General features: G+C 40.6%; 2 protein-coding genes across 11 annotated transcripts in view; one reads left to right on the top strand and one right to left on the bottom strand.

Moving 5' to 3' along the window:
* baiap2b (BAR/IMD domain containing adaptor protein 2b) overlaps nt 1–25,679 on the top strand; it is a 144,831-nt gene that overhangs the window by 81,264 nt on the left and 37,888 nt on the right. For all 9 annotated transcript variants that reach the window (XM_049464457.1, XM_022669125.2, XM_022669124.2 and 6 more), the window contains 5 exons: nt 7,010–7,210; nt 8,772–8,973; nt 12,171–12,372; nt 12,986–13,054; nt 13,716–13,875. In XM_049464457.1, the coding sequence (XP_049320414.1) occupies nt 7,010–7,210; nt 8,772–8,973; nt 12,171–12,372; nt 12,986–13,054; nt 13,716–13,875 (834 nt within the window). The remainder of the gene's footprint in view (nt 1–7,009; nt 7,211–8,771; nt 8,974–12,170; nt 12,373–12,985; nt 13,055–13,715; nt 13,876–25,679) is intronic.
* LOC125781171 (uncharacterized) lies at nt 17,027–21,348 on the bottom strand. 2 transcript variants are annotated; one of them, XM_049464452.1, is made up of 5 exons: nt 20,731–21,348; nt 18,543–20,619; nt 18,366–18,419; nt 18,130–18,270; nt 17,027–17,524 (listed from the first exon to the last, which is right to left on the bottom strand). In XM_049464452.1, the coding sequence occupies exons 2-5, from the start codon at nt 20,617–20,619 to the stop codon at nt 17,310–17,312; spliced, it is 2,487 nt and encodes an 828-aa protein (XP_049320409.1). In that variant the 5' UTR covers nt 20,731–21,348; the 3' UTR covers nt 17,027–17,309. The 2 variants fall into 2 exon arrangements, with proteins under 2 accessions (XP_049320409.1, XP_049320410.1); XM_049464453.1 differs by lacking the exon at nt 20,731–21,348 and having other exon boundaries at nt 18,543–20,634.

Below are 25,679 nucleotides of genomic sequence, written 5' to 3'. Positions count from 1 at the left end.
CTTTGGTCATGTTGGCTGATCAGCTTTGATCGAGTTGGTTGATCAGCTTTGATCGAGTTGGTTGATCAGCTTTGATCGAGTTGGTTGATCAGCTTTGATCGAGTTGGTTGATCAGCTTTGATCGAGTTGGTTGATCAGCTTTGATCGAGTTGGTTGATCAGCTTTGATCGAGTTGGTTGATCAGCTTTGATCGAGTTGGTTGATCAGCTTTGATCAAGTTGGTTGATAAGCTTTGATTGAGTTGGTTGATCAGATTTGGTCATGTTGGTTGATCAGCTTTGGTCATATTGGTTGATCAGCTTTGATCATGGTCATTCTAGTAAACCAGCTTGGTCATGCTAGTCTAACAGCTATGGTCTTACTGTTCGGCCATCTTGGTCATACTGGTCATGTTGATCAACCAGCATTGGTCAACTAGCTTTAAACATCACAGCCATGCTGATTGGCCACCATGACCAAAGCTGATTTACTACCATCACCAAAGCTAGCATGAAGTCTAGCATGACCAAAGCAAATCAACAGTTGTGACCAAAGCTGATCAACCAACATGAGCGTAGTCCACCACCTTGGTTATACTGATTGCTAACTGTTTGTTCCTATCTGTAGACCAGAAGCTAAACTATTAAATACATTCAAAAATAATACCCTGCGCTGGTCGTGTGCTACGCTGGTGAACCACCTTGACCAAATTCGATCAGCTTGAGCTGACCAAGCTTATTATTTTTATCAGGGATTCCAGATTCTCTCTACTAATAGTAGTAGTATCAGCTATGGTATTTTTACTGGGTTTTTCAAATTGAATCCAAAACATATTCACAAATAATACAATAAAATAAAATAATAATAATCTGTTTCTGCCCTAAACCCTCCCTCTCATCACAGCTGTTACAAAAAGTGTCTGCTGCTGTTTATGCTGGTTATGCTGGTTATGTTCATTTTTTTTTTTTTATTGCGAACATCATTGATCATCATTGACCTGCTCATCTTAGAACATGTGATGAAACCCAGGGAAGATAATAGAATGGTGCTGTTATGAAATGAAGTGAGCGTTTAATAAAAGCTTAATTAAATCTAACCGCTGCTCCACAGTTCTGCTCTTCGATACGCTTGTAGAGAAAGAGATTTAATTCAGGGCTGGAGGGGTCTCTTTTTTATTCTTTTTTTAACCCAAATGAGCAGACACGGGTCAGAGCGCCTCACCCTGAATGCTGACGGGTGGCGGGTGAATACAGTGTGCTGTAATGTAAAGCAGTGCGGGGGAACTCCAGGCAGCTCCGGGTGAATGAGAGCCCCTCCTCTGCGCTGCGTGGGCCGCCGACGCCGCAGCGCTGACAGACAGACAGAACGGTGGGAGGAACGAAGCACGGAGGAGGAAGAGAGGAGAGAGAGATAGAAGAGAGGGATAGAGAGAGAGAAAGAAAGAGAGATAGGGAGAGGAAGAGGAAGAGGAAGGGGGGGCCGAGGCAGAGGGTGGCCCACTTCTACAAGAACACTGTGTCCAGACTCTGAGCATCACGAATCACATGTGTTTGGGAGCTGGTTTTCATACATTTACAGGGCAAAAAACAGAGAAAAACAGGGTTAAATGGCAAAAAATATATATTTTAAAAAAATTATCTGATATATGTATTATGTATTATGGTTACTAAAGGGGAAAATAAGGATTAGCATCTTTATATATTAGATAAAAAAAACAACAAAAAAAAAACATCTGGATTGCTTCTAGACTTTGAGTATTTTTCACACAATAAAGCGCACCTGGATTAAAGGCGCACCTAGATTATAGGGCACACTTTCAGTAAACGTCTATTTTCTGGTTTATTTTTTTATACATAAGGTGCACCGTATTATAAGCCGCATTTAATGCGACACTAGTAACTAGTATCTACTGGTAGGAACAGGGGTGTCGCCATGTTTTCCTGGGTTTACCTGCTTTAAGATTAACTGTTCTTGTCAAAGTGTGGACAGGACTCAGACACTCGCAGATACAGATAATAGTATTTATTAAAGGAATCAGAGAAACAGGGGTAGTCAAAAACAGAGGCAGTAGAAGCCAGAAGCCAGCAGCAGAGGTAGACTAAAAGGCAAAAATGGTAAACAAATCGGCGTCAAAAAAACATAGAACAAGGTAACAAAGTAATGCTTTGTAATGAGGATAAACCAACAATACTCGGCATGTGGTGCTCTTTTATAGTGCAGGTATCATTTATCATTATTCGGGACTTCCTGGAGGAGGCAGTTGATGTGTCATGTGATCGGGTGTGCGTGTGATGTCAGCGGGTGGTGCATTCTGGGTAGTGTAGTTTTTAGACTGAGAACCTCTGTTAGAGCTGAGTGTGGGAGAAACAGGAGCGCTTTCAGCACCAGACGTGACAGTCTTGCAATTGGGTTCAACAACCCTCTGGGCTTTGGAGCTACTAGCCTGTAGTGCTCAATCCCATCACACTTAATTTTACAAAACAAAATTTTATTTTTCAGGTAAATTTAATTGCTGACCCTCGATTTAGTTACTGATGGATAAGCGTTTAATATATTATATATGGGGCATGTTGGTATTATTAAGATACAAGGGACTTATAAATGCATTTCCTGAAACTGTATGAAAGTGTGTGTGTGTGTGAGTGTGAGATTGTGTGACAGGAGGTGGGTAGGCATTTTCTCGAGGAAACTCTGAGCTCTAGAGACGGTGTGGTTTGATGGAGACACAGAGCAATTCAGTGTGTTCATCTGAGACAATGAGACTGAACGTAACGGATGTGGAGGAGAAATGGGGGCAGAACATCTGAAGATTGCTTTTTCCCCCGAGAGAAAGAGAGAGAGAGAGAGGAAGAGAGAGAGAGAGAGAGAGAGAGGAAGAGAAAGAGAAAAAAGAGAGAGAGAAACTGGGAGAAACCTGGAATGGATTGTGTTTGTCTCACTACTTTGTAAATGTGGGTTAAAGCTACTTTTCTCACCTGCCCACCCACCTGGTTAACCTCTCTCTATCTCTCTCTCTCTCTCTCTCTCTCTCTTGTTCTTTTTCTTTCTCTATTGCTCTATTGTCTCTCGCCTTCTCATAAACACACACACACACACATACACACTCCCACCTGTACACACTCCCACCGTTGGCCTTGTTATGAAAGCAGCCCATAATAAAGAAGTGGTGCTCCAGTTAGGGAGAGGCTGAGGAACAAAGTGAATGGAGGCGACCATCTGCCTGAGGAGACACCGTCATCTCTGGAGCTCCACACCTTCGCCCACGGCCCTCGTGCAAGGACAGCCGGGTACTTACTCACTGCCCACTGCAGAGGCCAAACTGGGCAGATCATGATAATGGGAATGCAGCACAAAAGCCTCTCTAGAACTGAAACCACGGAGAAGTGTGTAAAATTGATAATAACGCAGATAAACTGAGAAAATTGGCTTTCCAGCTGGCAAACTGGAATAAAACTGAAATATGGTGCTGGTTCTAATATGGTAAATTCCATTATTTTATTCAGTTCCAGACGCCTCACCAGCCACTAGAATGTCTCGGTCAAGTTACTATAAGTGAGCCAATGGCAAGGTTGCAAAATGTTTAAGCTTAAAATCAATTTTAACTAATAAAAACTAAATTTCAAAACTAGTGTAGTAATTAATGCTACTAATCTCAGTATGGCTGGTGCAACATAATCAATACCATAGAATAAGTTATATCCATCAGGGGCTGTGTCCCAAACCACATGATACTACAACACATATAAATGTGTTAAGATTAGTTAGTGCACCACCATTAAAACTGCTTTTATTAATGTTCATTAAATAAGGTGTAGAAGTGATGTGATTTGCCAATAATCATTTTAACTACATTTTACACCAGTTACATCAGTTAAAACCGATTTTTAAATTTGTTACCATTGATTTGCCATGAATCTCACCCTCTCTTATCTATAAAATATGATATAAAATTGGTTTTATTTTTTAATTTCACCTGATTTTCTCAAGTTTTTCACAATTTAGAAGGCCAATTACACAATTTCCCTTTTAAAATGAACTCACCTGTCACTGTTAATCCCTCAGACACTAGGAGAATAAAAATGAACTCACACCTTTTACTACTTATTGAGTTTTTTAAAGCAATATTTATTCATTTTTTAGGGCAGGAGTGCCACAAATATGTTCAGTTCAGATTAGAGATGGGAACAAACTAAACATAAAGTAGGGCAAACAACACTGTTTATATATTTACGCTCACATCTAAGTAAGTTTTAAAAATAATTAAAAGCTTCTCAAAAGATGCAAAATATAACAACAATATATCTAATTTTTAAACAATGGACTGTCTGTAGTCTGTAGTGCTATTCTCAGTCTGAGTAAAGCTCCATAGCTGTCCCTGCTGAGGCGATTATCATCCTGGCAGCCAATCAAGAATCACCTGCAGAGAATCTCCTGATTGGTTGAACTGGACCTGAGACTAAAGGCTGTTTACCTTTAGAGTGAGAAGACCCACCGAGAAACAACACAAGCCTCCTCCTGAATCAGAATCAGAATCAGAATTGCCTTTATTGTCACATGGTCAACCAGCGAAATTAGCCGTCAACCCATCCATACAATAACATACAAGGGGGAAACAGGACAGGATAGGAAGACAGGGTAAGCCGCAGCGTGTGCACGCGCTGCCAATCATTTCTTCAGTTAGAGGGATACAAGGGGGAAGAAGAGGGTAAAAAAAACATACCCCTAGACTATGCCCTGAAGAGCACAGTGTAGGAACATCAAAAAACCTCAGCACATAGGCACATACAATATACACAAGAGACCAAGCAATGAAGGCGTGGGAAAGGGTACGGGAAGGTGGGGGGGTCGTTAGGTAAACAGGGAGAGATTCAAAGTCACAGTGTTCTTTGGAGGAATGCTCCCTATCATCCACAAGGCCGAGTGCTGATAGGGCGGGAGCCGAAAGCAGATTAGACTTCAGTTGTTTAGGCGAGTGACCGCTCTCCAGTTTAGCATGGTCACTCTCTATTGTCCATCATGGTCTCAATTTTCTCCACCTTCCTTTGCAAAGCCGTTAGCTTCTCCGAGATGTTTTCCATGTTGCGGTTAAAAGTCACAGTCTGAGTGCCAACAGCTCTGCCCACCGCATCAATCAGGTCGGGCAGCTTTTGGGGGCCCTTGACAGCTGTCCCCACACTTTTAATTTCACGATACACCAGGGCAATGCCTAATCCAATCAGCAAGAACCCTGTGATCATTGTGCCAAAAAGGTAGACGTCTTCGATGTCCTCCACAGAAAGAGTCGCCAGGCACACGGTCCGCCACGTCTCCCACGCGTCCCTCGTGTAGCCAGCTGCAAACGTTCCATCAGGACAAGCAGGTTCCCCCGAACCCAGGCTTCTCGTCGAGAAGATGGTGTCAATTGCATTGAGAGACCATTTGATCAAATCCATTTCTTTTAGTTTGAAGAGCAGTGTGAAGAGAGTCTCTTATGGAATAGCAGTGCCAGACGAGACAGGAGAAGCCAAGCAGGAGAGATAAGGGGAGGAGAGGGAGAAGATCTCATGGTTATGCAGCTCTGGAAAAAAAATAAGAGAGCACTTAAAAATCATGAGTTTCTTTGATTTTACCAAACTGAAAACCTCTGGAATATAATCAAGAGGAAGATTAATGATCACAAGCCAGCAACTTTTTGCTCCAGGAGTAAAGCAGCATAAAGTTATCCAAAAGCAGTGTGTAAGACTGGTGGAGGAGAACATGAGGCCTTTCAGACAGCTTCCTCTTACATCGTCCACAGTTAATCCTGTTGGATGTGGTTGGTCCTTCTTGGTGGTATGCTGACATTACCCTGGACACCGCGGCTCTTGATGCATCACAAAGACTTGCTGTCATGGTCACAGATGCTCCAGCAAGACGTGCACCAACAATTTGTCCTCTTTTGAACTCTGGTATGTCTCCCATAATGTAATTGTTGTTCATTGTCATATTTAGAGCAGAACTGTGCTCTTACCCTGCTAATTGAACCTTCACACTATTCACGCTCTTACTGGTGCAATGTGCAATTAATGAAGATTGAACACCAGGCTGCTCCAATTTAGCCCTGAAACCTAAAATCCCACACTAAAATGATGACAGGTGTTTCAGTTTCATTGTCCAACCCCTGTATTTATAAGCAAAATCAGAGAAACTGATTCAGATTCTGAAGTGCCCTGGCTGTATAAACAGACCCTAAAAATAAGGTGTTCCTGATCTCAGTGCAGTGTGGGCAGCGTTTCAGGTGTTCCTGAGCTGCTTGGCCGGAGCTCAGTGTCCAGCTGGGCCGCAGGGCTGGGCGAAGGCCAGGGTAATGAGGCGGCGTGAGGCCTGGCGTGAGGCCTGGTGTGAGGCCTGGTGCGAGGGTGAGGGTGAGGAGAGCACTGAGCTCCAGATCACAGTGGGTCATAGTGATGCTCTGCTGCTTTAGAGAAGCAGAGTGAAGAGCCACATCTCACTACTTTACAGAGCTCTCTGTCAGAGTGGAGTTCACTACACTTCTACAGTGTGTGTGTGTGTGTGTGTGTGTGTGTTCGCTCTCGCAAATTTACCGTGACTAAAGCTCTGCTCTCCATGAAATCAGGTTTATAAGACCCTTTTAAAGTGATATTCAGGTAAAGAAGATTTGCACATTTTCACAATTTCACCTCTACTTTTCCCTTAATGTAATCAGTAGTGTTGCAAGTTTGTTTCTTCAAGTTTGCAATAGTATTCATTTATTGATATTTTAAGTTAATTTAAAGTAAAAAAAAAAAAAAAAATTAAGAAACCACTTAAAAATTATGGGTTTCTTTGATTTTACCAAATTGAAAACCTCTGGAATAAAAATCAAGAGGAAGAACTGCTTGAATTTTTGTGCCATGAGTGTGCAGCATAAAGTTATCCAAAAGCAGTGTGTAAGACTGGTGGAGGAGAACATGATGCCAAGATGAATGAAATGCATGAAAAATGTTCCAGAGCTGTAAAAACAGTATTTAATAATTCTCATTCCTACATGTGTATGTATTTTTACACATAGGGTAAAGACCTGCTGGCCCAGAAGATCCCAGTATGGCAGCAGGCATGTGCTGACCCCCATAAGCTCCCTGACCGGGCGGTCCTCCTGACCCAGCAAATGGGTTCTGGGATCGGAGGGCCACACCACATTTCAGAGCCCATTCCTGGAGCCAAACCTCTGCCGATGTCCCCTGAACTAGCCGCTCTAATGAGCAGCCAGCAGGTAAGTGAAAGGACGCCACCAACAATCACTTGTAAATTTATATATTTATATTTTGTGAATATATTTATGCTGATGGGCGTGGTCGTCTGGAAATGAGGTGTGTTCAGGTAAATAAAAGTTGTCCATAAAAGTTGTCAGCAGAGGGAAGCGTGATGTGCTGTAAAATCTCCTGGTAGACGCTCTGCTGACAACTTTTATGGAGATGCAGATTTCATTTTCCAGCAGGACTTGGCACACTGCCCACACTGCCATAAGAACCAATTGGTCTATATATAATATTTTAATTTTCTGAGACGCAGATTTTTTTTTTTATTGGCTGTAAACCATAATCGTCTCTCTGTATGTAATACATCTATATAATATATTAGTTTAACATTTTAAAATGAATTACTGAAATAAAGTAACTTTTCAATGATATTCTATTTTTTGAGATGCAACTGTATCTCTGTGTTTGTAATGTTCTTATATATGCATAATTATAGCACATATGATGTCTGATTATGTTCTAAATGCATTTAATGAGTTATACAGGTCCTATATGAGCTCTGTGAGAGATGGGTACATTACCTCTCTCTTTAAGTATTCATATCAGTTCATGAATTATCACATGATAATTAGGTGTTCACACCCTGCCATGCTTTAGATTTTTTATTTGTTTGTTTGTTTATTTATTTATTATTTTTTATGTAATTAAAATGTCAGTGTTTTTTGACTGCTGACTATAGATATAGAAATGTAATTTAATTCAATTCAGTATACACTGACATGACAAATGTCATAGCAGCACATGAGACTAGTAGGGTGTCCCATGACTTTTGCCAGAACTTCTGGAAGCTAAAGAATGGTATATGAGCGTGGAGGCTCCTGCTTTGAATGTGGATGCGATTTCTGCCAGAGTCACTTCTCCATTCACATGGACCAATCTAGCCAGACACCGCCGATCATGATCACTGATGATCATTAGCACTTACTGCACTGTCCACTGTGAGTGGTAATGCCTTATATGATGCCTTCTACACTAATTCCTGTGGATCAAGGATTGTTAAATTTCCACAAAACTTTGAAAAGAGAATGGAGCCTCACTCACAAGATATTATGTTACAACTTATACTTAAATCAACTTAAGTTGGAACATTCCCGACATTCCCAAGCCGTCCCCCGAGGGGAATATATATATATATATATATATATATATATATATATATATATATATATATATATATATATATATATATATATATAATAAATTAGTGAAACATTTGCTGTTACTTTGCATCAATGGCAAGTACTACAGTTTTTCCAGTGCAGTGGGCGGGGCCAAGCTACTGTTTCATTGGTTTATAAACTCATTCATTGGCTGGTTCAATGCAAAAAAACATTTAGAAATAAAGGAAATCCATGATGTTCATTGTAATGGATGCAGAGTCTGAAAGGGTTAAGATTAATTTATTTTATTCTGATTATTTGATGCCAGCAGAGCTAAATCTAAATCTTATAAACTCTTATAAACCCTATAAAAGATGATGACTCTGCACTTTTTTTCTCCTGTTTTTTCCCACAGAGGATGATGGGAGTGGAGGGTGTCCCCGTGGTGAACGGCACAGCTGGAGTTCACGGGGTTGAAGACTATCAGCACTGGATGGACGGTAAAGCCGCTCACGCCAAAACCCCGTCCCCACAGGTCCACCGGCACGGCGGAGACACCTACTCCAACACCCTGCCCGTCCGCAAAGTCGCTCCCATCAAGGGCAAGAGCACTCTGGGTAAGATACAACCAGACTGTCCAACCCAGCTGAAACTGACCAATATGTAACCTGTTCATACATGGTGTTGAAAATTCTTATTTCTTTAGATTTTGACATTTAGACTACTCTTTTCTGGGATTATGATATTGAGAAATGTCCTTTTGGGGATCTTGACATTCTTTGTCCTCATTTTTTCAAGACTGTCTGTGTGCAACAGGGGCTTCACAGTGCACATGCACCTCCAAGCCCCAGAAATGCACTCTCAAGCCCCAAACCTTAAGTGGCCAATGAAACTGGGTGTGTTCAGTCATAGACGAGATCAGTATGAACATGTGGGTAAATTAAATGCTGATATCACTTTAGCCAAGTAGCTAACTACTTATTAAATGTAAATGTATCAACGTTTCAGGTAGATTGTTTTAGCTTCTATGAGTAGCTAGCTAGCTAGCATTAAGCATATTTTATTGCTAAATTGCGACATGTCAGTTATAACAGTAGCAAGAAGCTAACTGTTAGGTTGGCTAACTAGCTTACCTAACTGCTAATCAAGCTAACTAGCTATCTACAGTGTAACAGTAAGACAAAACATAGACACTAAAGCTTACGACATTTACTATTCATGGGTTTACCTAACAATCAGTCCACCCACAATGCAACATCTTGGGGCTTGAGAGTGCATTTCTGGGGCTCAGTAGTGCATGTGCACTGTGAAGCCCCTGTTGCACACAGACCCCTCTCCATTTTTTGGGATACTGGATTCATTGTGCTAATTTTTTTGGGATCCTGATATTTATAAGCTTTGTTGTTTGGGTTAAATGTTGCTGATCGGATCAATAACAGCCACAGTAACCTAGCTGTTAGTTGGGGGAGGTTACTAGTGTGATGTACTTAATATATAGAGTATAGAGGAAGGGGATTGGTCCTATGCTTAACCCTAGATGTTAGTTGCAGGATTTATCATCTTCTTGTATTATGGTACTTTACTCTTTATCTTAAATTCTTTTTTCCCTAATCCCTTCTTTATCAAAACTTAAGTATATTTGAGGATAAAAACATTGAAAAACCCATTTTTGGCTCCTGACATTCATAATATTCATTGTTCGACATCCGTTATGAATCCAGTCTTTCCAAAACCTCTTTTGTGGCTTTTATTTTGGTCTAGTAATTTTTTTTTCTTTTTTGAAATTCTAAAAAAAAAAAATTAGGGGATTCCTACATTAAGAATCCTCTTTTTGGGACTGTGAAATTTCTATTCTGAAAATTATTTTTTGTGGATATTCATGTTTAGGATACACCTTTGTTGGAATACTGGCATTTATTTACCTTTTTTTTTATCAGAATTCAAAAATTTAATATCCAATTTTTTTTTAATTCTTTGAAAAAGGATCATTTTTTGGGTTTAAATCTTTCAGAATCCTATATTTGAGGATACACACATTGTTATTGTTACAGACATATTCATTGTTAGGTATCCATTGGGAATCCAGTCTTTCTGAATCCTCTTTTGTGGCTTTTTTTTTGTAAAGTGGAATTTTCAGAATTATATTTTTGTGGATCTTGTCATTCTGTGTTCTCTTTTTTTGAGATTTTGACATTCTGGAACTTTATTTGGGATCTCCACATTAAGAATCCTCTTTTTGATATCCTGATCTATCTTAAATCTTAACTTTCAGAATCCTCTTTCTTTTTTTGCAATCTTGCTCTGCGGAAATGTCTTTTTTTCGGGATCTTGGCGTTCAGAATTCTCTTTTAGTGTAGTGTAGGACGTCAGTCTGATCCTCAGAGACGTCCTGATGGTCCACATATTAGCTCTATCTTTAGCTGTGTGTTGGTTTTGAGCATAAAACTGGACCGTGATTAGAAACCAGCTTGATGGGCAGTGATGTGAAGGTTGAATGTGTAAGATGTGTATTTTTGAGAGAGCATCAGTCAGATACGTTTCTGAATGCTAATCCACTGTGACCCGAGCCGAGTGATGAGAGACAGTTCTGTAGAGGGTTATCTGAGAACAGACGGAGCATCCTGTCTCTCTCTCTCTCTCCCTCTCTCTCCCTCTCTCTCAGTTCAATTCAAAGAAGCTTTATTGGCATGACCATACAGTAAATTACAGTATTGCCAAATAATAATTGAAAAAAAGAATAATTGAACAGTTAATCAGTTAATTACATTAATTACCATTGTAATTGACTGTTTGGATATTTGTATAGATTATTTTGAAGCTATATGGTCACTTATTAAAACCTGGTTTTATTGGTGAGTTAATTACTTAACTCTCTCTCTCTCTCTCTCTCTCTCTCTCGTTTCCTCTCTCTCTCTCTCGTTTCCTCTCTCTCTCTCTCTCTCTCTCTCTGTCTATCTCTCTTCCTCTCTTCCTCTCTCGTTTCCTCTATGTCTCTCTCTATCTCCCTTTCTCTCTTCCTCTCTCTCTGACTTCTCCTCTCTCTCTCTCTAATATAAACTATTGCCAAAGCAATTAATAATAAAAGTAAACAGATATAAAAAAATTATAAATAAATAAAATAAATCATATAAATAAAAAAACAAACATAAAAGATTTTGTAATCAATAAAGTAAGTAAAAATAGTCAGAAAAGCACTATAAAAACAGTACTCTCTCTCACTTTCTCTTCTTCTTTCTCTCTCTCTCTATCTTTCTCTTTCTTGTTTTCTATTTCAGTTCAGTTCAGTAGTGCTTTAATGGCATGAATGTATGTACATTATATACACTATTGCCAAAGCAATTAATAATACAAGTAAACAGATATTAGAAAATAATAATAACAATAATAAAATAAATGAATAAACATACTCTATCTCTCTTTTTCATCCCCCCCTCTCTCTCTCTCTGTTTCTCCTGCTCTCTGACAATAAGAGTGCAAACAGGTTTAATGAAAACAGGCCAGAGCTGTAGGGAATAGGAAGGACAGGCTTTAAAAAGACGGGAAAATGGGTGAAGGACGAAAGCTGGTGTCTGAAGGATAATTTAGTTTGTATTAAGCAGAATAATGTACATGATTAATGCAGGGAAGGACGTATATAAAAGGGAGTGTCCAGATGCTTCAGAGGATTTTTACTTTATCGTGCATCTTTGGACGTTATCTACAGTTCGGTCAGAGATTTTCTGACTGATATCCAGTGTAGCATCAGTACAGTAGCGCTGCTGTATCATCATTAACAGTATCTGTGTCTCTCTGAACTCTGAACTCTGAACTGCAGCCGAGACCCAGACGCTGCCCCGGTCCAGCTCGGTGGCTGCGGGGCTGGAGAGGAACGGACGGACCCGGGTCCAGGCCATCTTCTCACACGCCGCGGGGGATAACAACACCCTGCTCAGCTTCGTCGAGGGAGACACCATCACACTGCTGGTGCCCGAGGCCAGGGACGGCTGGCACTATGGAGAGAACGAGAAAACTAGGATGTGAGTGGAGCACTGAAGCTACACGGCTAATGCTAACAAGTAGTCATTAAATACATTTTTACTGTTAGCTAGTTAAAAAAGCTTAGTTTATATCGTGGTTGCTACATTTCTTGGTTGGTGTGGAGCAGTGGATAACACCACTTCCTGCTAGTGAGCTACCATTACCATCATATGGGAGAATGGGGTTCAATTCCTGATCTGGGTGGGTGTATACTGAGCTACACCAATAAGAGTCCTTGGGCAAGACTCCTAACACTACGTTGACCCACCTCTGGAGGGCATCCATATGTGGAGCCAACATGGAACCAATGGACAAAACATTTAGGTTCCCAGTAGGACGCACCATACAACCCATACATATAATCTAAAAACTCAGAAACTCCTTTTTTAGGATCCTGACATTGGGAATTCTGTCTTTTTTTGGATCCTGCCATTCCCTTTTCCCTTTTTGGAGGGATACTGACACTTGGAATTCTTTTTACAATGGGATTTCAACAAAAGAATAGATTTTTTGGGATTTTGACATGAGTTCTTGACATTGGTCATAACATGTGGCATCCTGTATTATATTCTTATCTCTGACTGTGTTTGATATGTAATATTTATGCTGCAGGCGAGGATGGTTCCCCTTCTCCTACACCAGAGTGATCCCTGAACCCGACACCAACAGACTCCATGTTAGGTAAGACCCACTGAGTAACAGAGATGTGTAGTAATGAAATAGACGTACTTCACTACTGTACTTAAACACTAAAATACTTTAATACTTAAAGCTGTATCTGTTTTGTGCTCCTACTTCCATCATTGAGTGAATCGAGAGATCGAGCTGATTTTTATAAGAAGATCTCGCTGCTCCCGTTCTGCCTTTAGCACTGCTAACTTCCCACTGCTTTCTATAACTATACTAACTAAAACTTTTATTTTCAGTATTTTAGTACTATGTTTTACAGTAAACTACACTTAAGCAATACTTAAGTACAAACTAATGTGGAATACTTTAGCAATTTCACTTAAGTGTGGAGCTTAAAGACACTTCAACTTCTACTCAAGTTTAGAGTACATTTAATACTAATTCAAGACCACTTTTACTGTCCAGATTTTAAATAGACAGTACTTCAGAGCAAATGTCTTTAACAGGAAGTGGGATGATGTATGTACAGAAGCTGTATAAAGTCAGTAGTGCTGAATGAAGTGCAATGAAGTTAAATAGCATCTAATAGAACAACAGTGAATCACCAGAGGTTTTACTGTGATTATAGACGCCATCAGAAGAGGGTTTACTGTGCGTTTATAATGCAGAGTCGTGTGGGGTAATAGTTGTGCGTGTGTGTGTGTGTGTGTAGTTTGCAGCATGGAAGAAGCTGCAGCACAGGGAATCTTCTGGAAAGAGAACAGGTCACTATCCCGTCTCCTGATTACGGGACGTCCTCTCGGCTCATGGCGCACACCGCCTCCCTGAGCAGACAGAGACCGTACAGCGTCGCAGTGCCGGGGTTTCCACAGGTATACACACACACACACACACACACAGTACACACACACACACACACACACACACTGTACACACACACACACACACACACACACACACACACACACACATACTTGTCTTTGTGGCATTGTGAGGTCACCTGATTAGATCATGCTTTGTGGGAACCACCCTTTCTGAAGGGTATACAGCACTGAAAAAAATCAGGCTATAACTCTCAAATGCCATGAACAGACATGTCACTTCAAATTATCGATCAGACAAAGTAGATTTCCTTGACCTGACAAGGACATCATTCCTGGGAACTTTGTCAGGTATTTAGTACTAAGTGGGGTCAATACACACACACTATCTGGTTCTCCTATCTTTGTCAGTACCACTTAACACACATTCTGGTTCAACTTACGTAGTGAACCACTAACAGTGGTGACTAACATGGTGAATGCTGTTAAACAATGATGCAATATTATTACATCCACTGGATGTAAGCAATTTTCTTCTGTGGTACAGATATTTAGGCTACTACATTAGTCTCAATCAATTAAACTGACATTGAAATATAAAAAAAAATACAAAAAGTATTTTCAAATCAAATTTTAACTTTATTTAAAAAGGCAGCAGGTAGGACAAAAATTCAATTGAGAACAGATTTTTTTTAAAAGTGAAAAGTTACAAGATAGTTACTAGATTTAAAATTAGTTATTAAATATCTGATAAACAATTTTATGCTGAAATCAACCCATAGAAATACACAATTAAATGATCAAATTCTATCCAACCAAACGAACACAACCAATGGAACAGCGTAAATTCAGATTGTTTTTTTAAAGAAACAACTGTAACTAGAAAAGGAAAGTTTGTGTACTAAGTTGGTTTGGAAAAGTACGCTTATAACGTTGAAAGTGATGTTTATGTGTGGTGGGGTTTGTGCGTGGTGTGGGGAATGTGGAGTGGAGTGTATGGTGTAGGGTGTGTGTAGTGTGGGCAATGTAGTGTGGAGTGTGTGTAGTGTGGGATGTGTTCACAGGATGGTAGTCCCAATAGCCTTGGTGTGTGCTTGCGCGATCTGAGAACCAGGGTTCTAGCAGGGTTCCGTCAAAGTCAGTTTTTCCCCCATAAACTTCCATTCAAGTGTCCAAAGTTTAGTTGTTTTTTTCAAATGGCTCTGCAGGTCACAGTTTTTTAGCTAGAACCATGAAAATCGCCACACACAATCCGTACCCCCCACATACACTCCACACACACACACTCCACACCCCACACTACACACACACCCCACACTACACATGCCACACCACACATCCCACACCCCCCACACACTCCACACCCCACACTCCACACCCCACACACACACTACACCCCACACACTACACACTCCACACCCCACACTACACACCACACCTCCCACACACCCCACACTACACACCCCACACACTGCACACTACACTTCACACCCCACACACACACACTACACACACACCCCACACTACATCCCACACATCCCATGCACCCCACACTACACACCCCACACACACACACTACACCCCACACACTGCACACTACACACCCCACACACACTCAACACTACACACACACACACTACATCCCACACTACACACCACACATCCCACACACACTGTAGTGTGCAGTGTGAGGGGTGTGTAGTGGGAGGTGTGGTGTATAGTGTGGGGTGTGGAATGTGTGGTGTGTAGTGTGCGGTGTGGAATGTGTGGTGTGTAGTGTGCGGTGTGGGGTGTGTAGTGTGGGGTGTGTAGTGTGTAGTGTGTGTGGGGTGTGTAGTGTGGAGTGTGTGTGGGATGTGTGGTGTAGTGTGCAATGTGTGGGGTGTGTAGTGTGGTGTGTGTGTAGTGTGTGTGGGGTGTGGAGTGTAGTGTGTGGGATGAAGTGTGGGGTGTGGAGTGTGTGTGGGGTGTGTAGTGTAGTGTGCAGTGTGTGGGGTGTGTTGTGTGGGGTGTGTGGGATGTAGTGTGGGGCGTGTGTGTGGGGTGTGGAATGTAGTGTGCAGTGTGTGGGATGTGTAGTGTGGGGTGTGTGGGATGTGTGGGGTGTAGTGTGTGTAGTGTGTAGGATGTGTGGGGTGTAGTATGCAGTGTTTGGGGTGTGGGATGTAGTGTGGGGTGTGGAGTGTAGTGTGCAGTGTGTGTAGTGTGGGGTGTAGTGTGTGTAGTGTGTAGGATGTGTGGGGTGGGTGTGTAGTGTGTTGGGTGTGGAGTGTAGTGTGCAGTGTGTGGAATGTGTAGTGTGGGGTGTGTGGGAGGTGTGGGGTGTGGAGTGTAGTGTGCAGTGTGTGGGGTGTGTAGTGTGGGGTGTGTGGGATGTAGTGTGTGTGTAGTGTGGAGTGTGTGTGGGGTGTGGAGTGTAGTGTGCAGTGTGTGGGATGTGTGTGTGTGGGGTGTGTAGTGTGGGATGTGTGGGGTGTGTAGTGTGGGGTGCGTGGGATGTAGTGTGGGGTGTGTGTGTAGTGTGTGTGGGGTGTGAAGTGTAGTGTGCAGTGTGTGGGGTGTGTAGTGTGGGGTGTGTGGGAGGTGTGGTGTGTAGTGTGGAGTGTGTAGTGTGTGTGGGGTGTGGAGTGTGGGGTGTGTGGGATGTAGTGTGGGGTGTGTGTAGTGTGTGTGTGGGGTGTGAAGTGTAGTGTGCAGTGTGGGGGGTGTGTAGTGTGGGATGTAGTGTGTGTGTGTGTAGTGTTGAGTGTGTGTGGGGTGTGGAGTGTAGTGTGCAGTGTGTGGGGTGTAGTGTGTGTGTGTGGGGTGTGTAGTGTGGGGTGCGTGGGATGTGTGGGATGTAGTGTGGGGTGTGTGTGTAGTGTGTGTGTGTGGGGTGTGAAGTGTAGTATGCAGTGTGTGGGGTGTGTAGTGTGGGGTGTGTGGGAGGTGTGGTGTGTAGTGTGGGGTGTGGAGTGTGTAGTGTGTGGGGTGTAGTGTGTGTGTGTGGGGTGTGGAGTGTGGGGTGTGGAGTGTGTGGGGGGTGTGGGATGTGTGGTGTGGCATGTGTAGTGTGGGGTGTGTGTGTAGTGTGGGGTGTGGAGTGTGTGTGTGTGGAGTGTATGTGGGGGGTACGAAGTGTGTGTGGCAATTTTCATGGTTCTAGCTAAAAAACTGTGACCTGCAGAGCCATCTGAAAAAAAAAAAAATCTGAATTTTGGACACTTGAATGGCAGTTTATGGAAAAATTCCAAATTTGACGGAACCGTGCTAGAACCCTGGTTCTGCGATCGCTTATAAAAGCCCAAGCACACTCCGCGGCTATGGGTTCTACCATCCTGTGAAGTTCTGTGGTGGTTCTGGGTAAAAAACTTTAGGAGGAGTAGAGTTGAGAAATTTGAACGTGGAATAATGAAAAAATAAATAATAATAACATTAATAATAAGAAGAAGTATAAGAACAACAGTAAGTTCGCTTTTCCAAGCCAACTTAACAAGCACTAGATACTAAACCTTGCTTTTAAGAGCTGTGATTCGGTTTTTTATGTAAAATTTAATGCTCAACCAATTTCTGTTTTTCAGCGCATTTTTTTCCAGATTGAGGCACTTATCGCAGTCACTTTTTCCTGGAACCCGACATGAAGTGATGAAAGACATCATGTGTTTCTCAATGGCAGCGATCTCCTCTTTGACCCAAATCTTTCTTTTGAATTGTTGACGACCTGTAGAACAATAACAGATTTCGTTAAATCATATCAGGGAATAATTAGAAAAGGAGCAGAAGGTCAACAAAGGGTAAAATACCATGACATTACAAGCCATTTTATGGTTTATACATGAAAGTGAAACTGTCAATTTTTTTGAATATTTAATTTCTTGTGTATTTAAATTTAAAAAATGAACTGTGACTCAAACAACAAATTGTTCCAGTCTAATTCATTACATGCAGCTGTAGTCATGAATAAAACTTGACTTGTTGACATCCTCTAAATTAAAATACTATTCACGCATGCAACTGAGGTTTAAAGAAGCTGGATAACCAGGTATTAGATGGTGGCTGTAATATGAAGTGTATTTACACCTAGAGGCTAGAACCAAAGCTGAATCAACAACATTTAACCTAAACACAAATATCCAACACCTAACAACCAGGTTACTGTGACCGTTTATGATCAGATCAACAACATTTAACCTAAACACAAATATACAACACCTAACAACCAGGTTACTGTGACCGTTTATGATCTGTCAAAGAACATATGACTTAGGATAAAAATCGTCCTGCTTTGCAATGCACAATCACTAAACAGATATCTAAAAACTTTACCTTTTCCTTTCTTTTGTGACTTGCATGTGGAGGCTTGATGAGTCATTATGCCTTGCTGTGTTTTAGTGCACTCTTCACCCCTTTGGTTCACATCTGGCATTCTTTCCTCATTTGCTGTCTCTCTAGTTGTGGTGTCATTCTCTGATAATTTGTGAAAAAAATAGATAAAATCTGCTATTTGTTAATGCACATATACATAAGCCGTGTCACATTTAAGACCATGGAGAAAGACTTACCTTGTGTTCCGGACTCACACTCTGGTTCCACATCACTATCCAGGTGAACATTCTCTGGAAGGTGGAGAGAGAGACAAGAGAAAACAAAAGCAATTTATTTTATGATGATGAATATCATTAATGCCAATGACATGAAAGCAAAGTTTACAATGAAAAATAATTATGAGAAAGAAAAACCTTCAGGATCAATGTTGATTTCGTCCAGACTCTTGCCCTGGAACTCTGCCAATCGTCCCTTGTCAAGGGCCATCAGGATTTTACTCATTTTAGCAAGCTGGAGTGTGCCCTCAGGAAGTCTATAAAACTGCCGATGCACCCTTACATCATGACCAAGAAAATCTGCTAACTGATCAAGGTCTGTGTTACTTAGATTGAGAACCTGAGAGAGTGTTCCTGTTTGTTTGCGCAGTTTTGTGGAAGTTAGGCTCTCAGGATGCTTTGCCCCGCAGATCTTTGCAAAGTGGCGAAGGCAATCAGACCCACGGTAGCTGGTCCTCGCAGAAGGTCTTGCAAATAAGTAGATGTTATCAAAAAGAACGCCACATTCCTGACGTTTGGCAACAAGCAGATCTAAGGACTGCTGCATTTCTGGGGTAAGAAGCACAGGAACTTTTCTTCCTCTTTTTCCTCTGATCTCAATCCTCTTGAAATGTTGGCAGAGCTTTTTTTCCAAGTCAGAAAGAGCTACATTCACATCATCTTGAGGATCAGATGGATTTGAAGCAGTGTATGCAGAGAGGGGCATTTTCGACACCTCCCCTGCTCTACGTCGGTTGAATAGAATGACTTGTGTCAAAAGGACTCTTGCCAGCTGTCCCCATGTCTCAGCTGATGTCTGTGTTGACAGTTTGTTTTGGCACTGTTGTTGCTGCATATTCAAGTAAGCGTGGAGTGTCTGAACATCTTTTGTGAATGGAAGCAACTGTGGTGCATTCCATTTTGATTCCTTGAGAGTTCTCAATGATGCAGCTGAAATTAGCTCATTCCACCTAGCTTCATATACTGTTCGAAATGTACGAGCAGCTTTTGCTGCGCTGTAGTTGCCCTGTACATTAGCACGACTTTCAACAAGCTGGGAAATCTTTGCCAAACTGTGTCCAATTTTGAGAGACAGACTTGGACACTTGAAGGTACTGGTTTCAGGGACATAGCCTGCTAAATGTTTCACTGCTTGCACAACATGCATGAAATTTGCAGGCATGATGTGATCATCAATGGTCTTCAAGGGAGTGCTTTTCCTTGAGCATATCAGAAGCCGTCCCAGCTCCCTCATTTTTTGCCGAATGTATTCATGCTTAGCAACATCATATCCAAGCCTGTTGTACAGATGCTCACCATATTCCATGATAAGACCATCAGATTTGACCACAGAATACACCTCATCTTGGTTCATGTTGCTTAACATCTTCCAAAATTCTGCTTTTATACCAGGTGGAGGAGGTACAGCAAATGCACAGAGTGATTGAACACGTGTTTTCCCAGGTTTCTGTGGAACACTAGGCTTAAACTTGCAGACCATCATGTGCCGCCAAAGGAGTCTCTTTGCGAAAAGACCTTGGCAATGAACACAATGAAGAAAATCTTGAGCTTGAGAGTCTTTTTTCGGTTGCTTGCGAGGAACAAGCTTTCCATCACCAGACTTTAGCACTTCAACATTGTGGACAAAATTGCCCTTATTTCTTAAAAGTTCCAAATGCAATCTTCTTTGTTTGGATCCTTTCGGGAAAGACACAGCACGAGCAACATCTAGCTCAGTGTGATGAGCACGCTCCAAATGCCTAGCAATTTTCAGAAATCCCTGCTTACAGAACAAACAATACTGTTTCTTGCTGTACATTCTTGATCCATTGTCCTTTTTGCAGACTGCATGTACGGAAATTGATTTTGCACTAGCCCCTCCATCTTTTGTATTGAGGGAAGTACTATGGTATGAACCCGGTCCTGAAAAAGACGTTGAGACTTGACATTGGGCTTCACTACATCCAATCTGTTCTGTTGACAGTCCACATCCAATTTGTGCTGTGCTATACGATGGACTGCTACGACGTTGCTTGTTATATTTCACACCCAATCCGTTTCCTATTTTTGTGGGGGAGCTTTCTCGCAAGATGTTTCTTTTCTGACAAACAGTCTGAAAATGTGTGCTTCTGTCTGAATCAGAAGATTCCTCAGAGGTGTCAGGAATATATTCTTCTCCACTGTCAGAGAAGGGGTCGAACAGCTCATCCGAATCAGAATAAATCTGTTTATTCATCTTTAAAATAAAAGTAAAAGTAAATTAATTAATATTATAAGTCATTCATATTCCACTCAGAAAAATAAATATAAATACTGCAATGTAAATTTCCTTTCACACAATGATTACCTGTAAGCACTGTGTCGTCCTCAGTTTTGGACCAGAAACCTGGTCCTCTTCTGAAGAGCTGGCATCGGATGCAGAGTCTGTACAACAAATCTACAAAGACCAAAATGAATTTACATCAAATACATGTTAACTCTATATAAAGAAAAACACAAAACTGCTGTTCTGAAAAAAGAAACGAGTATAAATAAATAAAAAATAAAAGCATGTAACTGGTAACTATGTATATATGTTCTATAATGTGACAATCATGAAACAGATCTAACCTGATAAAAAAAAAGTCAGACTTATAATTCAAAATGTGTACAGTATTATCTAAATAAGTCCCACAAAAAACCCAAGACCTGAAAATGTGTGACAAAAGACTGGTTTATGTTTCTGCACTGAACCAACAAGTTGCCAAAGGGGGTAGCCTGCACTAGTGCCTAACACAGATGCCAGTGTTTATACGTATGCATCTGTGTGCCTATGATTCTGCATCATTCTCCAGTTAAGATTGCAAAGGCAAAAATTTGAAGGCAGTAAAACAAGCCTAATCAGACCAAGAACAGCTGCTGCACACTTCATTGAATGACATGTTAGTTACATTTCTAGAGATATTCAAGTCAGACTATGGCTATGACTACAGCCTGCAACTATGCGCAGGGAATGAGTAGACTACGTCATAACTTGAATGCACAAAAAAAAAACTAGTCTTATTCTTGCACCTAATAATCGTATTCTAACAACAAGTCGTACTCAACTTGTATTATAATGGTACAACTACACCAGACCTAACAAGTGTGTGTACAATATTAATGAGATATAATGAACCCCACAACTACACCAGACCTAACAATTGTGTGTGTACAATATTAATAAGCTATAATGAACCCCACAACTACACCAGACCTAACAAGTGTGTGTGTACAATATTAATAAGCAATAATGAACCCCACAACTACACCAGACCTAACAAGTGTGTGTGTACAATATTAATAAGATATAATGAACCACACAACTACACCAGACCTAACAAGTGTGTGTGTACAATATTAATAAGCAATAATGAACCCCACAACTACACCAGACCTAACAAGTGTGTGTGTACAATATTAATAAGATATAATGAACCACACAACTACACCAGACCTAACAAGTGTGTGTGTACAATATTAATAAGCTACAATGAACCCCACAACTACACCAGACCTAACAAGTGTGTGTGTACAATATTAATAAGATATAATGAACCCCACAACTACACCAGACCTAACAAGTGTGTGTGTACAATATTAATAAGCTACAATGAACCCCACAACTACACCAGACCTAACAAGTGTGTGTGTACAATATTAATAAGATATAATGAACCCCACAACTACACCAGACCTAACAAGTGTGTGTGTACAATATTAATAAGATATAATGAACCCCACAACTACACCAGACCTAACAATTGTGTGTGTGTACAATATTAATATGCTATAATGAACCCCACAACTACACCAGACCTAACAAGTGTGTGTGTACAATATTAATAAGCTATAATGAACCCCACAACTACACCAGACCTGAAACGTGTGAGTGTGTGTGGAAGGTTGCACCTAATAATCGTATTCTAACAGCAACTCTTCTGGACCCCATGACGTCATAAACACCAGACAGTGCTGTGTAGAATAACTGAGACTTGTATTACAATGGAAGAAAACCAGTGGATTCCATGCATGGACCTACAGGATCGCTGCACTGCATATTTTAGTGGTTTACTGCTTCATCCCACCACCTACAACTAAGGGAGGGCTTGTTAATTAGCTGATTTGGTGGTTCAGTTATGCTTGGATCAGATTAAATACCAAAATGTGCAGAGTAGAGGGACCTCCAGGAACAGGGCTGGGAACCACTGCTCTAAACTAGATCTGAATTTAATTCCAGGTGGAAATGCAATACTAAAACAAGTTCATTATATGCAAATCGTATTACCTTTTTCTTGGACAGAGATGATCTCGGAGGAACCTGATGTTCAGATGTTCCACAGTCTTGAGTTTCTACACAACTAATCGCAGCTGGCTGCTCTCCCTGAAAAACAATCAATCAATAATAATTAAGTAATAAGTAAAAATTATGTAGCTGGTCTGCAATATGTAATTCTGCATACAATATTAATAAGCTATAACGAACCCCACCACTACAACACACCTAACAAGTGTGTGTACAATATTAATAAGCTATAACGAACCCCACAACTACAACACACCTAACAAGTGTGTGTACAATATTAATAAGCTATAATGAACCCCACAACTACACCAGACCTAACAAGTGTGTGTACAATATTAATAAGCTATAACGAACCCCACAACTACACCAGACCTAACAAGTGTGTGTGTACAATATTAATAAGATATAATGAACCCCACAACTACACCAGACCTAACAAGTGTGTGTGTACAATATTAATAAGCAATAATGAACCCCACAACTACACCAGACCTAACAAGTGTGTGTGTACAATATTAATAAGCTATAATGAACCTCACAACTACACCAGACCTAACAAGTGTGTGTACAATATTAATAAGCTATAATGAACCCCACAACTACACCAGACCTGACAAGTGTGTGTGTACAATATTAATAAGATATAATGAACCCCACAACTACACCAGACCTAACAAGTGTGTGTGTACAATATTAATAAGCTATAATGAACCCCACAACTACACCAGACCTAACAAGTGTGTGTGTACAATATTAATAAGCTATAATGAACCCCACAACTACACCAGACCTAACAAGTGTGTGTACAATATTAATAAGCTATAATGAACCTCACAACTACACCACACCTAACAAGTGTGTGTGTACAATATTAATAAGATATAATGAACCCCACAACTACACCACACCTAACAAGTGTGTGTGTACAATATTAATAAGATATAATGAACCCCACAACTACACCAGACCTAACAAGTGTGTGTGTACAATATTAATAGGGCTGGCCCGAATAGCGTTATTTGAGCTCCGGATATTCGGCACTGATTCGAAGCGAATATTCGTTTTTAAAAAAAGAGGTTAAAAAAAAAAAAAAAAAAAAAAAAAGCAAATCACGGCCCCTTTAATCCACTGAAAAATGTTCAATTTGCTCTGACCGACGAGACATATTCACCCCGGATTTTTGGTGTTTTTATCCCGGATTTTTGTGTTTTCACCCCATATTTTTTCTGTGTTTTTAGCCCAGATTTCTTTGTGTTTTCATCCCGGAATTTTTGTGCTGCCCCACATCGAGGCTGCTGCTGCACGGTTTCTCCGCTGCACAAGCCAGCCCAGTAAATTGCTGTTTGTGTTTTCACACTTAGGCTATTTGCTTAAAAAAAAACAAACAAAAAAAACGTTTGTTTAGGAAGTATTTTATATTCTTAAACATTGTTGATTATATTAGAGGACAGTCATTGTAAACTGTACTTGGTCTATTTCGGTTAAAGGATTGTGCAGGTCATAGCCGTATTACTGATTTTGTATTTTTGCACTAGGGCTATAAGCTCAATATTAAATATTTCGTTTGTTTAGAAATTATTTTATATTTTTAAACCATGTTAAATTATATTAGAGTAGAGGAAAGTCATTGTTAATGACGTTATTGTACTTGGTCTATTTCGGTTTAAGGATTGTGCAGGGCATAGCCGTATTACTGATTTTGTATTTTTGCACTTGGGCTATAAGCTCAATATTAAATATTTCGTTTGCTTAGAAATTATTTTACATTTTTAAACCATTTTAAATTATATTAGATAAGAGGAAATTCGTTCAGACATCATTTTTGTAGGCCAGGCTTTTGTAACCGATTTAGCCCCTACTGTTGCCACATTACCCCTTACGTTTTATTATATAAATCAGTTTCGAAGAGCCTGCATTTTTTTTTATCATGTATAATAGAGGTCTGCGCGAGACTGATTTTTAAACCCACTCTTCCACGCTCCCGCGTTTCTGTCTCGTTACCGCTCCGCAAAAAAATTGCTTCTTTTAATCCCGCGCCCGCCCGCCACATACACATTTCTGCCGCTCCCGCCCCACGTTCCTAATATAAATTAAATAAACTACATTTAATGCTTCAAATTTACTTATATATTTATTAAAACAGCAGCGCTGAATAGTGTGGTCCCGTTCCTTACCCCAGTCCAAACACCATCGGTGTGTGCGTGTGTGTGTCGGTCCATCCTGCGCGTTGAGAGTTTTCTTTAGGTTTTTTTTTTACAATTATTACAGTTTTCTTAACTATTTATTAATTTGCTCCCACACCGTCTGGATTAAACTCCCGCTCCAGCCAATAACAGTTCAGTTCTGTCCCGTGCGCAAGATATTCTGACGGGACCCGCGAGAACAGAAGTGGTTAGAGTGAGGTGGAACTCTGGAAAGGAGAAAAAAAAACGAATATCCGAATACCAAAATTAAAAACCGAATACCTACTCAACGACTGAATATCCGAATACCCGAATATTCGGGTCCAGCCCTAAATATTAATAAGCAATAATGAACCCCACAACTACACCAGACCTAACAAGTGTGTGTGTACAATATTAATAAGATATAATGAACCCCACAACTACACCAGACCTAACAAGTGTGTGTGTACAATATTAATAAGCTATAATGAACCCCACAACTACAACACACCTAACAAGTGTGTGTACAATATTAATAAGCTATAACGAACCCCACAACTACAACACACCTAACAAGTGTGTGTGTACAATATTAATAAGCTATAATGAACCCCACCACTACACCAGACCTAACAAGTGTGTGTGTACAATATTAATAGGATATAATGAACCCCACAACTACACCAGACCTAACAAGTGTGTGTGTACAATATTAATAGGATATAATGAACCCCACAACTACACCAGACCTAACAAGTGTGTGTGTACAATATTAATAAGCTATAATGAACCCCACCACTACAACAC

This window comes from Astyanax mexicanus, chromosome 15 (genome assembly GCF_023375975.1).
Source record: "Astyanax mexicanus isolate ESR-SI-001 chromosome 15, AstMex3_surface, whole genome shotgun sequence".
Lineage (NCBI taxonomy): Eukaryota > Metazoa > Chordata > Actinopteri > Characiformes > Acestrorhamphidae > Astyanax > Astyanax mexicanus.
The sequence above is the reverse complement of the archived record's forward strand: the minus strand, read 5'-3'. Positions and strand labels throughout refer to the sequence as shown.

What these genes read in the sequence shown, in the direction of transcription:
- LOC125781171 (XM_049464452.1), bottom strand. Translation starts at nt 20,619, where the DNA reads ATGAATAAACAGATTTATTCTGATTCGGATGAGCTGTTCGACCCCTTC. An exon ending in AATCAACATTGATCCTGAAG is followed by an intron (nt 18,420 to 18,542) that starts GTTTTTCTTTCT and finishes TCCACCTTCCAG; the next exon opens with AGAATGTTCACCTGGATAGT. An exon ending in GTGTGAGTCCGGAACACAAG is followed by an intron (nt 18,271 to 18,365) that starts GTAAGTCTTTCT and finishes ACAAATTATCAG; the next exon opens with AGAATGACACCACAACTAGA.